The sequence below is a fragment of the Podarcis muralis genome, chromosome 14 (assembly GCF_964188315.1).
Source record: "Podarcis muralis chromosome 14, rPodMur119.hap1.1, whole genome shotgun sequence".
NCBI lineage: Eukaryota > Metazoa > Chordata > Lepidosauria > Squamata > Lacertidae > Podarcis > Podarcis muralis.
This window is the reverse complement of record NC_135668.1, coordinates 50,807,567-50,823,891: the sequence shown is the minus strand read 5'-3', so window position 1 is coordinate 50,823,891 and position 16,325 is coordinate 50,807,567. Positions and strand designations below refer to the sequence as shown.

The window sequence follows — 16,325 nt, the reverse complement described above, 5'->3', positions numbered from 1 at the left end:
AGGGACTTTTACATTATCTTTATACCCCACACTTTTTTTTTCTAGGGAAGAAAAAGGTACAGGCACTCAGCAGGACCTTTGTACTAGTAGGGCAGGCGACTCTCCATTTTCACGGGGGTTCTGTTCCGGGCCCCTGCTCACGTACACAAAATCATGTATAATGGGGAGCAGCCTGGAGAATCCTAGTGGCTCAAAGAGCAGACCCACCCCAGAGCCCAAAGAGGTCCCATGAGGCCAAAGAGGCCTCCTTGCGCGTCAGCTCTGCAGGACACCATGTCCCTCCAGCTGGTGTACGCTGACACCCAGGGAGGCTTCTTCCCCGCGCATCAGCTCTGCAAGCCACCATGTCCCTCCGGCCAGCATCCGCTAACACCCAGGAAGGCATCTTCCCTGCATGTCAGCTCTGCAAGACACCATGTACCCCCAGCTGGCGTGTGCTGACACCCAGGAAGGCTTTTTCCCTGCATGTCAGATCTGCAAGACACCATGTCCCCCCAGCTGGCGTGCGCTGACACCCAGGGAGGCTTCTTCCCCACACATCAGCTCTGCTGATCCATGAGTTACAGGCGCAGCCCTGATTATACAACCCCCCCCCCCCCAGTGCCAAAATGTGAGCTTTCTCCACTCCAAACCACAATCCTTCATAACTAACAATAATATAGACAGCAAAGCCCTTAGGGGGAAGCAGTGTAGCTCTGTGGCAGAACACCTCTTTGTATGCAAGAAGGTCCCCAATTCAGTCCTCGGCACCTGCAGGCAGGGGAGGAATTAAGATCACCGTCTTAAATCCTTGAGAGCTGCTGCCAATCCAGTGGACATCACGGAGTTGGGCATGCTAAAGATTTGACTCGAGGTCTAAGGCAGATTCCTATTTAGATCAGCCCTTTAGTCTGAACGATGAGGACTGGAAACTTGTTTTGTTTATAGGCGGCAGCTTAGCAGCAGAGCACCCGCCTTGAAGGGAGTGCGCTCCAGCCATATGAACAAGAGCGGGTGAGACCAAGAGTGGGTCTAACGGTCAAGAAGGCGGTTTCTGCAAGCGCTGAGGAGGGAAGCGAGAGGCGGATGGGGCTCGTCTGCCTGGGAAGGGAGCCCATCTAGGAGTGGGGAAACTCTGACCCTAAACCTCCACTTCCTTGTGGGAAGACAATGCTAAGGAATAAACCCTGCACAAATCTGGAGTGGAGTCCCTAAGGCGGTTTGGGGGCACCTTGTACGCCTCCTTCCGGCAACTCTTTGGCCAAGCTGGGGCCAAACGTCTTGCTCTGCTTTCCTTTGGACCCCATCAGCGAGGCCGAGAGGGGGCTCTTGTTATCCGGGCAGCCCAGGACCCCCTTAGACATTGTCCAGGCTTTCCCCCCCCAGGGGGCTCACTTTTGTAGGAATGATCACTGGGTGTGGAGCACACTCCCCGCCTGTGGGCATCCTCAGCTGCCTGCACGGGTGACCTTGGGGTGCGGAGTACACTCCCCCTCACAGATAAGGCCACAGCTGTCTGAACATCTTTCCCTCCGTCTAACCTTTTGCGGTCTCAGTAGTCTGCGGTGTCCTGTCTGTAACCTTTGTCTCCTTCGTCATACACTGTGCAAGGGGGAAATGATGTGGTGGAAACAGGTGCCAAAGTAGCTTTGTACCACTCCACGATCTCGGGACTGGAAGATGTGTAAAGGTCACAGCCCAAAATGTACCTGCCTGTGTTTGAATATTGTGTCAATAAAAGGAGGCTCCACAGAGCTGGCCGGCAGCTTACTTGCAGCTCACCTGCATTATCAACTCCTGCCTCATGTCCTTCACTTCAACTTTGGTGCTGCAAACACAGCAGTTTGACTTCACCTGCAAAGGTGTACTCCATTGTCTCTTGAGACAGGCTAAAGGATGGGAAGCCCAAATCCAAAACTCCTACAGGAAGAAGGATCAAAGAGTAAGTTCTTGCTCTAATCCCTGCCTGCTGCATAAACGTCCTAAGGCGGCTGCTCTCCTCCCTCTGTCCCCAGGCACCTGCCGATGATCGCAGCCTTGCTGCACGGACGGGTCCACCTCAACTTCCAGGAGTTCCGCCAACAGAACCACCTCACCTTCTTCCTCCACGTCTTGGGCATCCTGGAGCTCCTGCAGCCGCAGGTCTTCCAGAGCGAACACCAGGAGGCGCTGTGGGACTGCCTCCTCTCCTTCATCCGCTTGCTTCTGGTAGGAGAGGCTTTTCGGGCAGAGAGGGGAGCCACACTCTGGCGGGGGCAGGAGAGGGGTTGCCAAGAAGCTGGGTGCCCTGCAATCTTGTGGCCTTATGGGGGGGGGGGGGGATGCAGCCATGCACCGTGAACACAGAGCTCCTGGCATGAGCAGGCTTTAGGCTTGCAAGGTCAGCTTTGCTTTCTGCTGTTATTTCTTTGTTTCAGGGGTTTGGGGAACCTCAGGCCCAGAGGTGAGATGTGGCCCCCCAGGCCTTTCTACCTGGCCCTTGAGATTCCACCCAGGCCCTTCCTAATACAGTCATACCTCAGGTTGCATCTGCTTCAGGTTGCGTTTTTTCGGGTTGAGGACTGCCGAAACCTGGAAGTACCGGAACGGGTTACTTCCAGGTTTCGGGAGTCGTGCATGCGCAGAAGTACTAAATCACGCTTTGCACATGCGCAGAAGCACCAAATTGCAGCCTGCACATGCGCAGACGCGGGTTGCGAATGCTGCGGGTTGCGAACGTGCCTCCTGCACGGATCACGTTCACAACCCGAGTGTCCACTGTAATAATAATAATAATAATAATAATAATAATAATAATAATAATGGCCTTCTCAGTAGTGGCGCCTGCCCTGTGGAACGCCCTCCCATCAGATGTCAAGGAAATAAACAACTATCTGACTTAAAGAAGACATCTGAACGCAGCCATGTATAGGGAAGTTTTCAATGTTTGAAGTTTTATTGGATTTTTAATATTCTGTTGAAAGCCGCCCAGAGTGGCTAGGGAAACCTGTTAGCTAGGGATGATGGGAGTTGTAGTCCCAAAACACCTGGAGGGCCGAGTTTGCCTGTGCCTGTTTGATGGATATGTATTTGGTATAGTATCTAATTTACATTTGTAAAATCAAATAAAAATGATTTTGAAAAATAACAATCAAACCTTCAGGGAGGGAGATCCCATTGCACTGTTGAATGTTTCTTACAAGACTCTCCTTTCTTGTAACTGGAGCAGAAGAAAACAAGCTTGTTCGCCGAGTTCTTCAAAGTGAGATCTTGGAGAGCATTTATATCCAGCTAAGGCCACTGTGACGTTCCTTTGCTGGTGGTGTTGCTTGAATGGCAATGGGTGGCTCTCATTCCTCCAGCAAGTTGGAATGGCCTGGGGCAACCAGAAGTTGGAATGGCCAGGGTGGGGCTAGGCTGGTTTCCCCATTGTCTTAATGTTCTTCCTGGGAGGCTGCCTCGTGGTGGCCCTGAGTTCCCTGGCTTGATAGCAGAAGTCAAGGTTCTTCTTCCCATCGACTCCGCCTGTGTGAACCAGCCCTTAGAACACCCTGAGGTACAGGAGAAGGACAAGCCTCCAGGCTGCTTCCAAAATCTCGTCCCCATCCTTATGGCAAAGTATTGGAAAACAGGAAAAGTACCACAAATGACAGAACGGCAAGTTAAGATTTGTGAGTTTGCCGAGATGGCAAAAATGACTGCATCTGTCAGGGGCTGCTCCAGTCAAAAATTCTGTACAGAATGGGAAGACATACATGAAGAAATATGGTGTTAAAGCAGAACTCTTAATAGGCAATTGTTAAGCGTGTAAGGACAAAAGAAGTAATTATAATTTAACAGTTTTCATGTTATTCTATTTTGTTGAAGCAACTAGGAAAAAATATTATGATGGGAAGATCTCACACAGGTGAAGGGAAGCAGTGGGGAGGAGGGGAGGGTTAGGTTGAATTTGGGAAATAAAATAATATATGGGACAGCAAAGGATATAATAGATTCTTATAGAATGGTAATATATCGTAACCAGAATAGAAGTTCAAAAGGGGAAGTAAATGTATTTTTAGAATTTTTATTATTGTAATAGTTATTATTATTTCTTATCGGTAGAAGGCAATGTTAATTTAGGCTTCTTCGTTTTGTTGTCTGTATAATTTTCCTAAGTTAATAAAAAAACAAAAGGAAAACAAAATCTCATCCCCAGTCGCCTTTGCTTTGCTTCAGAGCTACCGGAAGTCTTCGCGCCACTTGGCCGCCTTCATCTCCAAGTTTGTGCAGTTCATCCACAAGTACATAACTTCCAACGCCCAGGCAGCTGTCACCTTCCTGCAGAAGCACTCGGACCCCCTTCAGTAAGTCTCTTGCTCTGGGTTTGTCCTGGATGTGGGGCGGTTGGGAGCTCAGAGGAGGGAGATGGGGTAGCCCAGAAGCGATGTGAACACACCCGCGGCCGTTGCTCTCCTTCCCCACAGCGACCTCTCGTCGGACAACAGCGACCTGGCGATGCTGAAGTCTCTCCTGGCCGGCCTGAGCCTGCCCAGCAAGAACGGCGCCGCGGACCGAGGGGCTGACGAGGAAAAGGACGGTGAGTCATGCGTTTTCCATTTCAGGTTCACCTCTCACATTTGTTTGTTTAAACTTATTTAATGTATTTATATCTCGCCCTTCTCCCAACCTGGGATTTGAGGTAGCTTACAACGTTTAAAGGGATGCAGGTGGCGCTGTGGGTTAAACCACTGAGACTAGGGCTTGCCAATCAGAAGGTCGGCGGTTCAAATCCCCACGATGGGGTGAGCTCCTGTTTCTCAGTCCCAGCTCCTGCCAACCTAGCAGTTCGAAAGCACATCAAAGTGCAAGTAGATAAATAGGTACCACTCCGGCAGGAAGGTAAACGGCGTTTCCGTGCGCTGCTCTGGTTTGCCAGAAGTGACTTAGTCTTGCTGGCCACAAGACCCGGAAGCTGTACGCCGGCTCCCTAGGCCAATAAAGTGAGATGAGTGCTGAGCCCCAGAGTCGGCCACGACTGGACCTAATGGTCAGGGGTCCCTTTACCTTTACAACGTTTAAAACATCATTACAAAACATGCAATCATAAAAACAATCCAGTTGTAAACAATAGGCAGGTCCCAGGAATTCAAGGGTAATTTTTAAAAATAATTTTATAAGTTGTGTGTCCTTGTTTCTCACTTTGATCCTTTTACATGGTTTTGTACATTTTCTGGTATTTTATGCATTGTGATTTGCAGTTGTTTTATTGATTATAGATTAGTAATTATTGTAATTGATAAGTGTAAACTGCTAAATTATTATTTGCTGATGTTTACTGTTGGATTCTAATGGATTATTGAATACATATATTGCTTTACTTTATATTAGTTGCTTATTTTAAAGTTAGGGTGACTTTTTATTTAGGATCTGGTTGTTACTATTAGTGCTTGATGTATTATTATTATTATTATTATTATTATTATTATTATTATGTGTGTTGGAAGCCTCCCAGAGTGGCTGGGACAACCCAACCAGATGGATGGGGTATGAATAAATTACTACTACTACTACTACTACTACTACTGCTACTACTACTACTTCTGGACTCTCAGATCTGTGCACCTAACAGAACACTAACAAAACCCTCTCCCTCTCTCTTCTGTGCATCTTCAGATGAAGTCCCCAGTGCAAGTTCCTTGCCCCTTATCAGTGTCTCTCTCTTCACTCCTCTCACTCCAGCCGAAATGGCTCCGTACATGAAGAGACTGTCCAGAGGTCAGGCTGTGGAGGGTAAGTCAAGGCCAATATGGTCTGCATTGACTGGGCAGCAGCTCTGCCCAGGGTTTCAGACAGGGTATTCCTCATGGTGAACATGCTTCTGAAAACGATAACGCATTTTGAAAACGCTGATCCAAGGCTTGTACAGTGCTGGTACCCAAACGTTGCAGAAGCGGGGGGCAATGTTGAATGGCAGGGGGCATTCATTATCATCATTATCATCTTCATCATTTTATTTGTATGCCGCCTTTCCATAGTTAAAACAATGCTCAAGGCGGCTTACAACATGACAAGATTTACATAATTACCAACATAACAAAAGTCATAAACAATAAATAAAGCACATCAAGAGGTACACAACCAAATGGAAAACAATTTCCTTTCTTTCTTCTTCATGGTAAATCTTTATTGGTTTAAAATACAAACGTACAACGAAGGTAAGTATAGAAGAGTTAAATACAAAAAAAAAGAAAACATCAAGACATAAAAGAAAAAATTTGAAAAGACAAAAAAGAAAAGAAAAACAAGAAAAAGAACCAAAAATGTATACAAAACCATATCCATCAAATAAAAATTTCTGCATAAAACTTCCAATCATTCTCATGATACTGTTTCTATTGTCATAAAATCATAAAAACTAAAAATACAACATTAATATCAATAACAATTTAAAATGACGTAGATAAGAAATAAAAACACTTTTTAAAAGGAGCCCTCTCTGTCGAGCAACAGCAGTCCTTTATGGAGCCTGTCAGGCCCTGCCCCAGGCAAAGTGGAGAGAGGCAGGGCAGGGCCCTCAGGCTTTCTTAGGACATTCACGTGGAGCTCCTTGCTATGGGGGCCCCCTCAATGGGGAATCATTTCCCTACAGAAGCCACAGGTGACCTGTGAATCGGTCTAACGCTACTAGGATTACATCCCAACTCTTGGTGTAATAGCCTGTGAACCAGGAAACTACTGGCTAAATCCTTGCCCCTGCTGTGAACTCCATGGGTGGCCTTAGACAAGCCACTGTTTCGTTTTTCTCAGCATCCGTCTCCCCATCTGTACTATGGGGGGGGGGGCGGATAATGATACTGAACTGACTTGGAAAATTGTTGCAAGAATTACAACAAAATGGTGCCTGGACTCCTTGGAAGAGATATGTTGTTGTTGTTGTTGTTGTTGTTGTTGTTGTTGTTGTTGTTGTTGTTGTTGTTTCAATTAATTTATTAATCGCCTCCTAAACTGTGGGTTAAACCACAGAGCCTAGGACTTGCCGCCCAGAAGGTCGGCGGTTCGAATCCCCATGACGGGGTGAGCTCCTGTTGCTCAGTCCCAGCTCCTGCCAACCTAGCAGTTCAAAAGCACGTCAAAGTGCAAGTAGATAAATAGGTACTGCTCCGGCGGGAAGGTAAACGGCGTTTCCGTGCGCTGCTCTGGTTCGCCAGAAGCGGCTTAGTCATGCTGGCCACATGACCCGGAAGCTGTACGCCGGCTCCCTTGGCCAGTAAAGCGAGATGAGCGCCGCAACCCCAGAGTCGGTCACGACTGGACCTAATGGTCAGGGGTCCCTTTACCTTTAAACTGCCGTCTCAAGGCGATTTACACATAAAATAATTAAAAACAGTTAAACACACAAAAAACAGGAAGTATATTTAAAACACGACTAAAAGCCTAACAAGTGAACACTCCCAGTAGAGCCCCGTTTATCCAGCCAAGAAAGCCTGTTGGAACTAAAATGTCTCTGGCTGTTCCAGAAAGTGCCTGTGGTATATTGATAGCGATGCTGTTCCACAGAACAGGGGCCACCACACTAAAAGCACTGCTCCGACTTACTGCAGAGAAAGTTTCTGAGATCTTTGGAACTTGCAGAAGAGACTGTCCCACAGACCACAGCAATCGACTTTGTGTATAAGGGATAAGTTTGATTATGAAGAGCTGTTATGAAGCAGATTGCATTCCCTTGAGAGGCTGTCAGCTCCTTCCTCCCCCCTTTCTTAGGGGTAGGGACACCAGATTGCTCACTCCAGTCTCTTTGTTTTGCCCCACTTCCCAGATATCCTGGAGGTGCTGACCGATATCGACGAGATGTCCAGGCGAAGACCGGAAATCCTTGCCTTCTTTTCCGTACGTTGCCCCCTTCCTCATTCGGTTGTCTGCTTTGTGTGTCTCTTGCTCTGCCCTGGTCCCCTTCGGTGGGATGTTCATTTCGCCACCCTTTCAGAAAAAGGGTTGACGGAGCTTGCGTCGCCAACCACTTTGGCCATGAGTAGGCAAACTAAGGCCCGGGGGCCAGATCCGGCCCATTCACCTTCTAAATCCGGCCTGCAGACGGTCCGGGAATCAGTGTGATTTTACATGAATAGAATGTGTCCTTTTATTTAAAATGCATCTCCGAGTTATTTGTGGGGCATAGGAATTGGTTCATTTCTTTTCCTTTTCCCAAAATATAGTCCAGCCCCCCACAAGGTCTCAGGGACAGAGGACCAGCCCCCTGCTGAAAAACTTTGCTGACCCCTGACTTATGGCCAAACTCCTAAGCAGCCTAATCGCCTCTGGCGAATAAGAATTCCATGCAAGCGGTTAGGAAGTGTTTGCGAAAATGGGAAATCAGTGCTCTGCAAGCAATCCGTAACTTATGTGGCAGGCAAATGGCAGGGAGGCTCCAATGTTGATCTCGATGTGTGCAGGTTGACCTGGGTATGAGTTTCAGGGTATCCCTTGGGGTACCCTGGCTCCCTTTCATCCCCGCATGCCCTGGGGCTAACAGTAGGCTCCACCTCTTTCTGCTCTGTTTCTGGGCACAAGCCAGCTCTGGCAGTGCCAGTTTCCCCCAGGGCCTCTGCCAGCCACTGTAGACACTCCAGAGATTTGCCAAAATTCAAAACACAACCAAATCTTGAACCTTGACTCGATAGGTAGATATTTAGGCATTCCCATTCCTTCTGGACTATTTTATTTGACTTGTTCCTTAAGGCTTCAGTCCACTTAGCGAGTTCCAAGTACTTGCTCAGCTTCTGTAGCCATTCTTCTCTGGTTGGTATGTGGTCACCCTTCCAGTACTTGGCTCTTAGTAGGGGTTCTGTTTGTTACTGGCATTGCCCTCCAACGTCCTTTCTCTCTTCCACCGCTCAGACTCACCTGCAAAAACTGATGAGCTCTCCCGAGGAAACCTGCCGGAATCTCGCTTTTTCCCTCGCGCTGCGCTCGATACAGAACAACCCCAGGTGCGGATGGGCAGACCCTGCGTGGAGGGCAGGGCTGATGGGGCCTAGGAACCGACACAGGAAGTTTGACTCGAGCCGCTTTGCTCGTAGAGGGCACCCCCTTGAAAACCCCAGGGAGGAGGAACGAATTCCAGACCGTTTCTGAGACAGAGATGACGGAGATCACTCAAATTAAAAACAGAATCAGTACCAGGGCAACACCGACCAACAAGGAATGGGGTGGCTGTAGATCTCAGGAATCACATGACTTGGTTGTAAATCTGCAAGAAACAGGAGGCGGTGATGGGTTTGGGTACAGGCCAGCTGCAAAGCCGAACAACTGTAGTGTAAGAACACAAAAAGAGCCCTGGCAGGATCAGGCCCGTGGCCTATCTAGTCCAGCATCCTGAACACAAGAGCACTCTCCCCTCCTGTTTTCATGTTGCATCTTTGCATGCCGCTTAAAGGTAAAGGGACCCCTGACCATTAGGTCCAGTCGTGACTGACTCTGGGGTTGTGGCGCTCATCTCGCTTTATTAGCCGAGGGAGCCAGCGTACAGCTTCCGGGTCATGTGGCCAGCATGACTAAGCCGCTTCTGGCGAACCAGAGCACCGCACGGAAACACCGTTTACCTTCCCGCCGGAGCGGTACCTATTTATCTACTTGCACTGGTATGCTTTCGAACTGCTAGGTTGGCAGGAGCAGGGACCGAGCAATGGGAGCTCACCCCATTGCGGGGATTTGAACCGCCGACCTTCTGATCAGCAAGCCCTAGGCTCTGTGGTTTAACCCACAGCACAAATTCAAAATTTGTTTTCCAAAGCTTCCGGGTCATGTGGCCAGCATGACTAAGCCGCTTCTGGCGAACCAGAGCAGCGCACGGAAACGCCGTTACCTTCCCGCCGGAGTGGTACCTATTGATCTACTTGCACTTTGACGTGCTTTCAAACTGCTAGGTTGGCAGGAGCAGGGACCGAGCAATGGGAGCTCACCCCGTCGTGGGGATTCGAACCGCCGACCTTCTGGTCGGCAAGTCCTAGGCTCTGTGGTTTAACCCACAGCGCCACCGCGTCCCTAGTGCATGCCACTTAGATACTGTTAAAAATATTAAGCGGATCAGGCATGCTTTTAAATACAGATAAAGCTCAATTTTACAAGCTGTCGCGACAGCCACTAACAGGGAATTCAGCACATTTGTGGTGGAAGGAGTAGGCTGTTCTTCATGATGGCTGCGCAGAACCTCCCTTCACAACAGCAGTCTACCTCCAAATACCAAATGCGAGGGACCAACAATGGGAGAGTGCTATTGCCCTTACATCCCACTTGCGGGCTTTCCATATTCCAGCCTTCTGTGCAAACAGGACACTGAACTAAATGGGACTTTGGCCTGAAACAGCAGCCTTGCTTTCCTGATATTCTCGACTCACCGAAATCCTCTCTCTCCTTTCCACTTTTCCAGCATTGCGGCCGACTTCCTCCCCACATTCATGTACTGCCTTGGCAGCCGTGACTTTGAGGTTGTTCAGACAGCTCTGAGAAACCTGCCCGAGTACACCCTCCTTTGCCAAGGTAAGAGCAGGCAGTTGCTTTTCCTGATGCTTCAAAACAGCCACCGTGCTTTGCAATGTGGTTGTAAGAATTGCAGAGCTCATTATAAGCGAGCGAGAGACTCTGAACACTCAGAAAATGCCAAGGGGAAGGGGGGAGAGGTTTGCATTTGTGTAAGGCTGGCTCCTCCGATATAACAGAAGCACAGCTAGGGAAGGGAGGAAGAGCCCTTGACCTTCGAGGAGAGAGGCAGTGTGGAGCAGCGGTTAGAGTCTTGTACTGGGGAGACGCGAGTTCGAATTCCCACTCAGCCATCACACTTCCTGGGCGGCCTTAGGCCAGTCACTGGGTCTTAGCTTAGCGTACCTCACAGGTTTGTTGTGAGGATCAAACAGGAGAGGAGAGCCACAGCTAGCTTCTTTGTGCTCCTTGGAGGATGATGGGGTGGGGGTGGGCTTGTCTGGGCAGCCCAGGACTTCCATACACACTGCCCAGGTCATTTAGGTGCTACTAACACAGCTGTTTGGCTTCACCTCTGGAGGCACACTCTTTTGACTCTCGAGACCGATGGTTGCCAACATGGATAATAATAATAATAATAATAATAATAATAATAATAATAATAATAATAATGATGATGATGTATTACAGTGGTACCTTGAGTTACAGACACTTCAGGTTAAAGACACTTCAGATTACAGACTCCGCTAACCCAGAAATAGTACATCGGGTTAAGAACTTTGCTTCAGGATGAGAACACAAATCGCACAGTGGCAGCATTAGCTAAAGTGGTACCTCAGGTTAAGAACAGTTTCAGGTTAAGAACTGACCTCCGGAACGAATTAAGTACTTAACCCGAGATACCACTGTACTTATACCCTGCCCATCTGGCTGGATTTCCCAACAGAACTAAAAGCGCAATAAAACATCAGACATTAAAAACCTCCCTAAACAGGACTGCCTTCAAATGTCTTCTAAAAGTCAGATAGTTGTTTATCTCCTTGACATCTGGTGGGAGGGTGTTCCACAGGGCGGGCGCCACCATTGAGAAGGCCCTCTGCCTGGTTCCCTGTAACTTGGCTTCTTGCAGGGAGGGAACCGCCAGAAGGCCCTCGGCACTAGACCTCAGTGTCTGGGCTGAACGACGGGGGTGGAGACGCTCCTTCAGGTATACTGGGCCAAGGCCGTTTAGGGCTTTCAAGGTCAGCACCAACACTTTGAATTGTGCTCGGAAACGTACTGGGATAGTTCTTTTCCATTATTTCCAAGATAGGTCCTGCTACTAAACCCCACCTGCCCTGGCCCAGCACCAGAATAGCTTTGCCTCCTTTTAGCCCTCCACCTCTGTGCTCAGTTTCAGCTCCCAGCCTTCCACCCTCCTTCAAAACACAGGTGGCATTTAGTGTGGAAGCCTCAGAGGAGCGGCTCGTTGGCTTTTCCTTCAGATTCTGTGGGTTCAGCTTGGGCTTCTCAGAGTTTGCGTCCTCTTCTGACAAATGCTTCTCCCGCCCAGTAGTTGGCACGATGGGGCTGTGTGTACGCTTTGGTCAAATGTCAGTAGGCAACCTTTTTCTCTGATCCTGGGCAAATATTGGCAGGCATTCCCGTTAGGCTGAGGTGATTCTGATCGGTATGGTGGCAGCTCAGCTGAGTCTCTGACATTGCCGATTGAGTTGTGCGGTAGGAGAGGGGAAGCTATAATAATAATAATAATAATAATAATAATAATAATAATAATAATAATTTTTTTATATCCCGCCCTCCCCAGCCAAAGCAGGGCTCAGAGCGGCTAACAACAGTAAAAATAGCACAGTTTACATGAAATCACAATCAATTAATTTTTTTTTAAAAAAACTTAATTTGTATACCGTCTTTCTATCTTCCAATACTCAAGGCGGTTTACAAGCTGAAGAAACAAAAAATGTACATCTTATAACAATCTAATGCAATACAAAAATGTGATAATAAAACATAACTTTAAAATAGGCAACCTACATCAAAAAAGGTAACATTCAACAAACAAAAAAGTAACATTCAACCTACATCAAAAAAGTAACATTTAGTATTAAATAATAATAATAACACAAAAGTTAAACAGAAATCCACTCAACAGTTACAATAAATAATTTCTAAACTATCATCTAAATCAGTGTTTCCCAACCGGTGTTCCGCGGCACACTAGTGTGCCGTGAGACGTTGCCTAGTGTGCCGTGGGAGGGAGGCGGGCGATTCGGGCGGCGAGAGGCGGGGCGGCGACGGCGAGCACACGCGGGGCGGCGAGCGAGCTCCCTCCCACATCCCATCGCCACGAATGCAGGCTTTCGCTGAAGCCTGGAGAGCGAGAGGGGTCGGTGCGCACCGACCCCTCTTGCTCTCCAGGCTTAAGGAAGCTATCCCCCCAGCCGCGCAAGGTCCCAGAGCGATGGCGAAGGTGCGCACACCTTCGCCATCGCTCTCCGCCCCGCTCTGGGGGCTGGGGACGGGAGAAGCTCCGGCTTCCCCCGCCCCCAGCCCGCGCAAGGTCCCAGAGCGATGCCGAAGGTGCGCACACCTTCGCCATCGCTCTCCGCCCCGCTCTGGGGGCTGGGGACGGGAGAAGCTCCGGCTTCCCCCGCCCCCAGCCCGCGCAAGGTCCCAGAGCGATGCCGAAGGTGCGCACACCTTCGCCATCGCTCTCCGCCCCGCTCTGGGGGCTGGGGATGGGAGAAGCTCCGGCTTCCCCCGCCCCCAGCCCGCGCAAGGTCCCAGAGCGATGCCGAAGGTGCGCACACCTTCGCCATCGCTCTCCGCCCCGCTCTGGGGGCTGGGGACGGGAGAAGCTCCGGCTTCCCCCGCCCCCAGCCCGCGCAAGGTCCCAGAGCGATGGCGAAGGTGCGCACACCTTCGCCATCGCTCTCCGCCCCGCTCTGGGGGCTGGGGACGGGAGAAGCTCCGGCTTCCCCCGCCCCCAGCCCGCGCAAGGTCCCAGAGCGATGCCGAAGGTGCGCACACCTTCGCCATCGCTCTCCGCCCCGCTCTGGGGGCTGGGGACGGGAGAAGCTCCGGCTTCCCCCGCCCCCAGCCCGCGCAAGGTCCCAGAGTGATGCCGAAGGTGCGCACACCTTCGCCATCGCTCTCTGACCTGCTCTGGCGGCTGGGGGCGGGGGAAGCTCGGGCTTCCACCACCCCCAGCTCCTGCAAGCTCCGGGAGCAATGGCAAAGGTGCGCTCACCTTCGCCATCGCTCTCGGACCCTTTCTGGGGGCTGGTGGTGGGGGAAGCTCTGGCTTCCCCCACCTCCAGCCCCGCAAGCTCTGGGAGCGATGGCGAAGGTGCGCTCACCTTTGCCATCGCTCTCGGACCCTTTCTGGGGGCTGGGGGCGGGGGAAGCTCGGGCTTCCCCCACCCCCAGTCCCGCAAGCTCCGGGAGCCACTCTGGCTCCCATTCTGGGGGCTGGGGTCGGGGGAAGCTCGGGCTTCTCCCGCCCCAGCCCCGCGTCTGGGGGGGGGGAAATAATTTTTTCCCTTTATTTCCCCCCCAAAATCTAGGTGCGTCCTATGGGCCGGTGCGTCCTATAGGGCGAAAAATACGGTAGTCAATATAGGCACAGAGTTAATTTTTTAAACATTTTCTAATGGTGGTGTGCCTCGAGATTCTTTTCATGAAACTAGTGTGCCTTTGCCCAAAAAAGGTTGGGAAACACTGATCTAAACTATAAACTAAATATAATGTAAAACAACGGCAAGCCACAAAATACATTCTAAAACCAATTCAGAATCAAATTAATGGCAACCATTGGGCTAGAGTTCTATGAGGATTACAGAAGGAGAGAGGGGGTCAGGCTGTGCCCTGGCCAAAGGCCTGGCAGAACAGCTCTGTCTTACAGGCCCTGCAGGAAGATGTCAAGTCCCACAGGGCCCTAGTCTCTTGTGACAGAGCGTTCCACCAGATCGGAGCCACAGCCGAAAAAGCCCTGGCTCTAGTTGAGGCCAGCCTAACCTCCCTGTGGCCTGGGATCGCCAAGATGTTTTTATTTGTGGACCGTAAGGTCCTCCGTGGGACATACCAGGAGAGGCGGTCCCGTAGGGTCCTAGGCCGTATAGGGCTTCAAAGGTTAAAACCAGCACCTTAAACCTGATCCTGTACTCCACCGGGAGCCAGTGCAATTGGTATAGCACCGGATGAATGTGATCCCACGGTGAGGACCCCGTAAGTAATCTCGCCGCAGCATTCTGGGCTGCTGCAAGCAGGACCCCACCCCAAGAGCCCTCTCTCCTCCTGTGGTTTCCAGCAATTGGTGTTCAGAAACATTGCTGCGTATCAACCTAAGCTTCCTTTTCCTGCTTATTTGGCTATAACTTTTGATAGAATACAGATAATTGAACAAACTTCGTTGCATTACATTCTTCATTAAATTATCTTTCCATTGATATATAATTTCATGGTACTACTCCAAAAGAAAGTGGTGTTATGAGCCATCAAACCTCAGAAATACACTTTTTCCAAAGGGTTTCCACAATTTTGGCCACTAGTGTAAGTCCTCTCTTCCTAACGCAGGGCTCTGCTTCTGGATTTTTTGGGGGGTGGGCATGAGGAAGGGTCCTGGGCCAGCCTGCGTTTCCTGTGGCAAACCCACCCGCCTCCTGAATGAATCTGCTGTTCCTCCTTCGTCTCCTCTGCCTGCGCCCATCTCTCTCGTTCTTCTTCACAGAGCATGCCGCCATTTTGCTCCAGAGAGCCTTCCTGGTGGGGATGTACGGGCAGATGGACACCAGCTCCCAGATCTCGGAAGCCCTGAAGATTTTGCATATGGAAGCCATGATATGAAGAGGGACAGCCTGGTGGCTCAGGACTCCGAGAGGACAGAAGGACCTTGCTGGACCTTAATAGTGAAGAACCTGAGGAGAAGGCACATGCTTGAGTCTGCCTACTGGCGAGGACCAGTCCCTGGTAATTCTTACCAGGCATCTTCCACAAAAAAGGACAAAGGTCACTCTGGCTTAAGGGATGCTGTTACTGCTCCTCTCCAGCCATTGATTAAGGTCAGGGATGGGGAACCTGTGGCCATCCAGGTGTTGTCGGACAAAACTCCCAACATCTCTGGCTGTTGACCATGCCAGCTGGGGCGGATGGGGGCTGTAGTCCAACATCTGGAGGGCCAGGTGTTCCCCAGCTCTGATTTAGGCAGAGAGCAAAATGTCTTGGAAGTCCTGATTAGAAGCCATTTTGCCTCTCCAGTGTGGACCAGTGTGGTGAGCACCCTCTCATTTGGGGCGGCCAAAAAGTGGGGGTATCTGTTGGACTCTTCCTGGGGTGCGGTTTTGCCCAAACACCTCCCAGTGCAGCCAACCAGCTCCACAACAACGACCTGATGATGTTTCATTTTTTTAAAAATTAAAAATAGTTGTTTTCCTTTATTTATGCATCTCCATTTGGTTTCTCTTTCCTTTTTTACAATGGCTTGCTCTTGAAAATGTAACCCAAGGGGTAAATTTGCTTCTGCCTCGTTCAAAAACCAAAATACAGTTTTCCTTTCTGTTTTTAATCTTTTGAACCTGTTTTTTAACCTTCGTTAAAGATGATCTGAGCTTGCACAACGGCACCTGGTGATCTCTGGATGAAATTCTCCAGGTTACAGAGCTAAATCTGAAACTGCCACATGCCTAGTAGCGATTCCTCTTCTCTGGGAATATGTCTAATCCTCTTTGAAAGCCATCCAGGTTGCTGGCCATTGCTGCCTCCTGTGGCAATGAGTTCCGTAGTTCAACTCTGAGCTCTGCAAAGAAGGGCTTTCTTTTATATGTCCCAGGTTGCTGCTGGTCTCCAGCTCTCATCAGTCCCAGGCAGCAGGGCCAGTGGTCAGAGGTGGCAAGAGCTGTAGTCTAGCAACA

General features: G+C 49.9%; 1 protein-coding gene across 1 annotated transcript in view; it reads left to right on the top strand.

The window, feature by feature from the left end:
• Nucleotides 1-15,851, top strand: part of INTS1 (integrator complex subunit 1) — a 72,662-nt gene extending 56,811 nt beyond the window's left edge. The window contains exons 40-47 of the mRNA XM_028705382.2: nt 1,995-2,187; nt 4,177-4,304; nt 4,425-4,537; nt 5,614-5,730; nt 7,757-7,827; nt 8,836-8,927; nt 10,367-10,476; nt 15,146-15,851. Of these exons, the coding sequence (XP_028561215.2) occupies nt 1,995-2,187; nt 4,177-4,304; nt 4,425-4,537; nt 5,614-5,730; nt 7,757-7,827; nt 8,836-8,927; nt 10,367-10,476; nt 15,146-15,261 (940 nt within the window). The 3' untranslated portion in view covers nt 15,262-15,851. The remainder of the gene's footprint in view (nt 1-1,994; nt 2,188-4,176; nt 4,305-4,424; nt 4,538-5,613; nt 5,731-7,756; nt 7,828-8,835; nt 8,928-10,366; nt 10,477-15,145) is intronic.
• Nucleotides 15,852-16,325: the final 474 nt, after the last annotated feature.